Consider the following 7399-nt stretch of genomic DNA (forward strand, 5'->3'; position numbering starts at 1 on the left):
TCCTCCTCCTGCTGCACTCACCTGGGCGGGCAGGGCTGCTCTTACCACAGATTCTCACTCCTCTCTTCAACTGCCATTGCTGTTGTGCAGCAACTTTTTCCCCTTCTCAACTGTGTTCTCCCAGAGGCGCTGCCACTGTTGTTGGTGGGCTTGGCCAGCAGTAGGTCCATCTTGGAGCCAGCTGGCATTGGCTCCATCCGACATGGGGGAAATTTATGGCTCCTTCTTCCAGAAGCCACCCCTGTAGACCTCTGGCTACCAAAACCTGGCCATGCAAACCCAATACAAAAAGTAATCTTGGTGGTTAGGAACTGTTAGGCACCAATCTGTAATACTTTTTTTTTCTGCCTTTGTTTTGATGTCATTGTTTTGCAGCTTTATTACAGAGTGCACTATAGGATTCAAGATGGGGTTTTCAAAGGTGTTCAGTGTTGGTATAACTCCCCTTTCTCTGAAGTTAGCAGACACTTTATTTCAGGAGATGAGTAGAGACACATACGACTTTTTGCAAGTTCAGTACTTTGTGTTTGAAAGTACAACCAAAATCTGGAAGTGAGTGCAAATTGGCCATCACAGCTACTTTCTTGTAATCGTGTCTCCTAGAGTGTCTGATGTAATTTAGCAGAGGTAATAGCATGTTAATAATTAAGAAGATAACCTTGACTGGCGAGAGTTGATTTCCAACTTTCAGTTGCTGAAAATGAGTGATTCCCAGGACATTCTGTGTTAGCACCAGTCACCCGCAGGTATTTCAGAGCTCTCACAACCCCCTTTATAGAAGCATGCATCCTTTTAATGATTGTCTAGGCATGAATGTCCTAATGGGATGCACTGCTTTTTGTTTTGGGTTTTTGGTTTGGGTTTTTTTTGTTTTTTTTTAGATCTCTGCAATCAGAAAATGGGCTTTGCTGGAAGCTTGTATTAAGACCCCTCTTTTGGGAGGAAGAGAATATCTGTGAGGGTTGCACTTACCTGGTTATATTTTTGTTCTTGGGACTCTTTAGTGCTTTAATAATAGGGATGCCAGGTTGGCTTCAAAACAGTGTATGTAGAATATGTGAGCAAAGTTGATTTCAAGATATATTTGCTTTTATGGAACACCTTAACACCTAAATATCTGAATAGTGTCTGTTGTGAGTATATTTTAGGCTAGTCTAATAGCATCCTGTAGAACAATATGTATCTCTGTCTTGAAATCAGTGGGTCATAAGAACTTGGGAGATCAAACTGGAAGACGTCTTTGAACCTTTCATACTTTTGTCTTACAGCTGTGGAAATAAAATTGTGAACTAGATTGTAGTTACCTCATTATACTGTGCTTTGACTTTTCAGGAAATCTGTGTGGGAATATTAGGAAATATGGCCTGTTTCCAAGACATATGCATGTCCATTAGTAAAGATGAGAATCTTGGGTAAGTGTATATGTGCTTTATACATGCATGAGTACTGCTTTTCTGGACTCACAATCATGAAATATATGTTACAGAAGGAGCTAAGTTTGCCTGCCATGCCTGATCTCCTGATCTTCATTCATACCTTTTTGGCTGACCATATTTGTGTGGGAATTGTTCAGTAAAGGAAAAAAGGGATACAGACTACTTTTTTTTTTTTTTTTTTTTGAATCACTAGTCAAGTTCTTGAATCTTTAATTTCTAAGTTTGGCAATCTTGAAACAGTGGAAACGCATGCACAGTGAGGAAGAGCTGGTTTTAATATCAGAGCGTGGCTGCAGCTATGAAATTAACCTTTTCATAACTTTTTTTTTTAAGCAAAGATAGATTTTATTAACTTGTATTGCATTTTCTCCTTAAAGCCAAGTGTTATTGCAACGTTTGTGTGATTCAGACTCCCCAACTCTTCTGGAAACATGCAGGTAGGACATCTTAGAAATTAATGCATCATTAGTGTAATTCTGCTACGTTCTGAGGCCTGGGAACTAAATTGACAAGTAGGCTCACTATTTTTATTATCTTCTCATCCTATCCTCCTATCATTTCTGCATTGTTCTGGAATCGATTTGCTGTGAGCTAGATTTTGGTTTCTGTCACATCATTCTCATTATTTTGGATTTACACTTGTGCAGCTAAAATGAATGATTTGGCGTCTAATTTGTTAAGTGGGCAATTCTTGTCTAGGTTGTTGTTAACTTGCCTCTCCCAGCCTGAGGTGGCCAATGTCTGGGTTGAGAGAATCCGAGAAAACCCTTCTGTGTATGACTGTGTTTGCTTTATCATGTCCAGCTCTACAAATGGTAAGTTGCTAAAACAAGCTGGGAATTAGTGGGTGTTTGCAGAAAAGAATAAGGACTGAAGTGGGCAATTTCAAAGACAAGTGTTTTCAATTGGGAGTACAGAATGTCTTTAGAACAAAGAAAACCCCATGAATTTAAAGGATGCAAAAATAAACTTGTCCCGCCTTTGTAGCTTTATACATAAAACCAACCAGAAAAGCGCACACAGAGGAAGAAAGCTCTCAGGTGGAATCAAAATAAGTTTAACAGAAGAAATTGTTATTTGGCACAGTAAAGGAAAGGACATGGCCCTCATTCAGGGATATATCTATGTCATTTTTGATCCTTGAAACAACACTTCATTTGAAGTGGTTTTTTTTCAAATCAGATATGTATTTTCCATTTTTAAAACTACCATACTTGTGGAATGTGAACTGGAGGAATGGTTCAGTTACTCTGAATAGCAACTGAATACTGCACAGGTTTTGCGTATGCAGTCAGATGTACAGAAATCTCTCTTCACACTAATTTAGCAAAAACCACACTAAGCATCTAGTAATGGAAATATTTTGAATAACATTTGTGTTTCACGTTCAACTCAATTGTAACAGCAGTTATCATTTTACAGGAATCCTAATATTTTTGCTTTTTCAATTTTGTTTGTTTTTTTTTTTGTTTTAATGACAATACTCAGAAATCCTACTCCGTCCAATTGCAATTACAGATCTACTTAAGTAAAATGCAGATTGGCAGGTGTAAGGTTAGCGCATATTTAGGGGCAAATCTTGAAAGTTTTACTTCAGAAGCAGAAGTTAGAACTTTTCAGGAATGTGAAGTCTCTTTGCAGAGCAAAGTTCCTGCTTCATAAATGTCACGATAAGTAGAAGGTGTCATTGGGCTTTCCAACAATCCCTGTTTATCAAGCTCTTCACCTGATCTATGCCTCAAAAAGGAATTAAACATAGTAACCCTTAGTAGATCATGAATGAAACTAATATATTTCAGCACTGAATTAACTCTGAATGCTTTTATATATTAGCATTTTGTGAGCTAATTTTTGCTGTTCTTTTTTAGTCTTGTTGAAATTTATACATTCTCTCTTGCGCAGTTGAGTTGCTGGTAAAAGTGGGTGAAGTGGTGGACAAACTCTTTGATCTAGATGAAGAGCTGATGTTAAACTGGATTAAAAGTGGCACTTGTCGGTCTGTGGGACCGTCTGTAGATGATTCCCCCGAAGAGCTTCCAGATTTTAAGATTGTGCCTTGTATACTTGAAGCAGCCAAACAAGTCCGGTATGTGAGATTTCTTTCCTGTTTCATGGCTGGGGAGATTCTTTATAACCTTGTTAAGGCCTCTGTCTGAACATCTTGATTTCAATGGGAGCTGCTTAGTTTGACAGATCACTAGAATACATTTTCTGTACTTATCATTTGAAATGAGTCAACTGGTTTGTTAGCAAAGAGAACGGGAGTGATTGCTGATAGTCTTCCGTGTGTCCAGAACACACAGGATACAAACTCAGTAATCAGATCTTTAATTTGTCTTTGTTTTTTTGTTTGCTCTGTGTAGATCAGATAATCCAGAAGGACTTGATGTTTATATGCATATTTTGCAGCTCCTCACCACAGTGGATGAGGGTATTCAGGCTATTGGTAAGACACTTGAATTGCTACATATGATGGGACCAAGAATGGCAGTAACTGCTAGATCATGAGCTATTTAATAGGGAGAAAAATAATTCATGTACTTAGATTAAATTTGTTGGGTTGGTGGGTTCTCTTTCTTTCTTTCTCAAGTGCAGGCTCCTGATGGGGGAAAAGAGACTTGGAGTTTGCTTTATGACCTCGTTTGCCATGAACTTTGCCAGCCGGACGATCCACCAATCATCGTGCAGGAGCAGAAGACCGTATTGGCTTCTATTTTGTCTGTGCTGTCTGCTATGTTTGCTTCACAGACAGAACAAGAATACACCAAGATAAGGAAAAGCAAGTTGTGCTTTTTTCTGTCTCTTTGGTTTTCATTTTAAAGTTACTTTCACAATTGACTTTATGTATGTGGGGTGAAAGGTGGTTAGTTTGTTTACTAAAGGTCAGTTCAGAACACAATTCAGTTACATGTTTGAATACAATAAGACTCTTTACTGGTGACTCTAAAAATCACAGCTAGCTCATAGTTCAGTTACTGGATATCTCTGAAGAGTTACAGTAATAGAATCTACAGATTCTGTTCAGTCTTCTCCATTGGGTAAACTGAAAATTGCAGAATTCATCTTTGGTAAAATGTGAGGTCTTGATAGTAGGTTTGTGTTGTGGTTTTTTTTTTTTTTTTTAGTAGGGGGAAATTCTACACTTACATAAATCCATCTTTATCACTTGTTACTTTTCAGTCCCGTGACAAGTCTTTAGAATTATAAGCCTATCTTGGGAATGTGAGTCAGGGTCATCTGCAGCAGAAAGATGCTGTTTATCAGGTGTGATTATCTAGGGATGCAAATTTAACATACTAGCCTCTCTGAGTTACTTCTATAGACGTTTTCCTTCTCATATTCCTTACCACTGGCATATACTTTTTATAGGTACAGGTTAGCTTGCAGAAAAAATGGTTTGGGTTTTCAACTACATTTCCACTTGCTTCTTTAAAACAGTCTTTGAGTGACAAAACACAGCACTGTCAGAATATACATTCCTGTAGCTTTTGTATAAAATCTTGCGGTGTGTTTCAAAATTCTAGTGCCTTGAAAGGATGGAGGAAAATTTTCAGTGTTGAAGTTCCATTTTCTTACTACTTTATGTTAGATATGCCTCTGATTGGGAGCTTGATTCGTATCTTACAATACATGGAGGGCTGTGGGAAGAGAGATGTTGATAACTCAAAGGAGTCTGAACAAGAAGAAACTGGAAGGGCTGATATAAACGAGGAAGATTTCCATTTAAAGATTCTGAAGGATATTTGCTGTGAATTACTTTCCAATATGCTTCAAGAACTGACCAAGGTAAGAATAAACAAAATTCAAACAGGGATTTCTGCAGGGTAGGTAAGAAAAAAGGTGTTACTATGAATGTGGGCATTTTTCTGTGCAAGTGAAGTTGCATATTGGAAATTCATCAGAGAATCAATCAGAGGGAGAGTAGCAACATGCATGTTAGATGGCAGGGACGCAGGTTTTCTGAGGTGTGTGCCTTCAGGGCCAAGATTCTGTGTGACAAATTCTGTAGGTGTATGTTGCCATTTCTTTTGAATGAAAGCCAATTTATTTAAGAAAAGGAAAGAATATCAAAATATAAACTCACCTTCTCAGCTGGACTTTTTTATTATGGGAGCATTCAGATTAAGAGACTTTTGATGTCTGAGCTTTCACACCTTTTTGTATTAGCTACATCTGGCATTCTCTGAGAACTCTTTAAGTTCTGGTGGTTTTACCCATTTTTGAGAACAAAGCGGATACTCTAACACTGTGTGCACAATTTTGAGTTTGTTCCTTCAACAACTGTTCATGACATGCTAGTTGTATGTCTCATTTTATTTTCCAGGAAAATACATTAGAAGGACTACACCAGGGACATTTAAATGAACAGACATGTTCCTGTGCATTTCAGAACCTCTTACCTCTGTATTTTGCATCGGTAAGTATATGACAAGGTCTTTAACATAGCTGAAAAAATACCACTTGGGTCGCAAGAGCTTTCAGAATCAGTTGTAGAACAGAATTGCTCAGACACAGGTAATATGCCATTCTAGACAGTCTTACCCTCTCTGTCTCTTCTGGCTTACTTCAGCCACAGCTTTGCCTAGATCATTAGCTGATATAAGGGTCAAGCTGTGCTGAAATGAATGGATGTCGGCAAATTTATGCTAGATGAAAATTTGTCCTGTATATTTTTATAGAATAATTATTCTAAATATTTTTCATAGGGAGCTTTTCTTTGTGTACTTTTAAACAATAAAGTTTGGGGAAGGCGATAATGATTTCAGAATTTAGACCAACTGAAATTGAGGGGTTTAGGAGGAAGGTATCTACTGTGGAGCGTTTCCCGTTATTCTTTGCAGTGGCTGCTTCTGGTTGCTGTTGGTGGGAAGGTACAGAAATAGAAAGACCCCCTATACCAAGTATAAGAATTCTGTGTTCCATGCAAGGTTTTGTTGTTGTTGTTTGTGTTTTTGTGTGTGTGTGTGTTTGCAATTTATTTCCAGGTGGAGGGTTTCCTTGAAGTTCTGCGTGAGGCTGATCAGACACTTGCTGACAATCTAGAAAAACGTTTCCCAAGCCTGAAGGTTCACGCCTAAGACTGTACATGAAATATTTTCCTTCTTTGGAATGAAGATTTTTGACTGTTTCATTACAGTGTTTCAGAAACCAAGTTTTTAGTAAATGCGGGAGAAGGAGGCAACCTCCGTAGCAACAGGTGGCTTTTAAGAAATGTTCCTGGTAGCCCTGATTAACCTAGGATTAATCTGGTCTGCATGGGAAGGGAAATCACTGTAAATTCAGTTCTGCATCTTCCATTCTGTTTGCTCTGGTGATGAGAGACTGCTGATTACTAATTACTCTTCTGCAGCAAAGTTTTCTTTGAGTAACTCTTCATTCCATGCTTTTTCAACTAAAGTTGAAACAACAAAATGGATGAAATGCACTGGGTAGTTTTTTCATATGATGCTGGTTTCTTCCAAGTTGCTGTTGGCAAAAGGAGGATTGATCAATGGGAAATCCTAGATGTGCTCTGGCTAAGGGCCTTCAAGCACCTGATAAAAACAGAGTTAAATTACACAGAGTTGTTTGGGGTGTTTTTTCTTTTCTTTTTTTTTTTTAATTATTTTTCTTTTAGATTATATCAGTACCTTAAGCAGGTGTTGTAACAGAAATGTTTCATCCCACTCCTTTAAAATCTTCACGCTTCTTACATTGAAGCCTCTTCTACACTGCTGCTCTGAGTTGTGGGGTCTAGGTCCTGTGCATTTTAAAGGATTTGAGAATATGGTTACCAATGGTCTATGCTGCAGCTTCCAAACATTGCGGCCAGTTATCCAAACTTAGAGTTGTAGGGCAGGTTCGGATTTAATCCTTGGCATACTTGGAAACTTTCTGCTTTTTTAAAGCAGTCTATACTTCAGATTAGGAATGTAGCATGTATCTGACAGTTCTTTCCTCATTCACGTGTCTTATGATTTCTG

The 7399-nt window shown here is 38.2% G+C and overlaps 1 protein-coding gene across 1 annotated transcript; it reads left to right on the forward strand.

Annotated features, from left to right (window-relative positions):
- Nucleotides 1-1332: 1332 nt before the first annotated feature.
- Nucleotides 1333-6745, forward strand: SAAL1 (serum amyloid A-like 1; the record flags this gene model as incomplete). The annotated part of the gene is made up of 9 exons (XM_009707438.1): nt 1333-1412; nt 1814-1873; nt 2136-2251; nt 3339-3522; nt 3800-3882; nt 4027-4215; nt 5026-5222; nt 5761-5853; nt 6422-6745. Coding segments are annotated over 9 exons (1095 nt in total), but the record flags the coding sequence as incomplete, so codon positions are not given.
- Nucleotides 6746-7399: the final 654 nt, after the last annotated feature.

This window comes from Cariama cristata, unplaced genomic scaffold, assembly GCF_000690535.1.
Source record: "Cariama cristata isolate BGI_N322 unplaced genomic scaffold, ASM69053v1 scaffold9379, whole genome shotgun sequence".
Taxonomy (NCBI): Eukaryota; Metazoa; Chordata; class Aves; order Cariamiformes; family Cariamidae; genus Cariama; species Cariama cristata.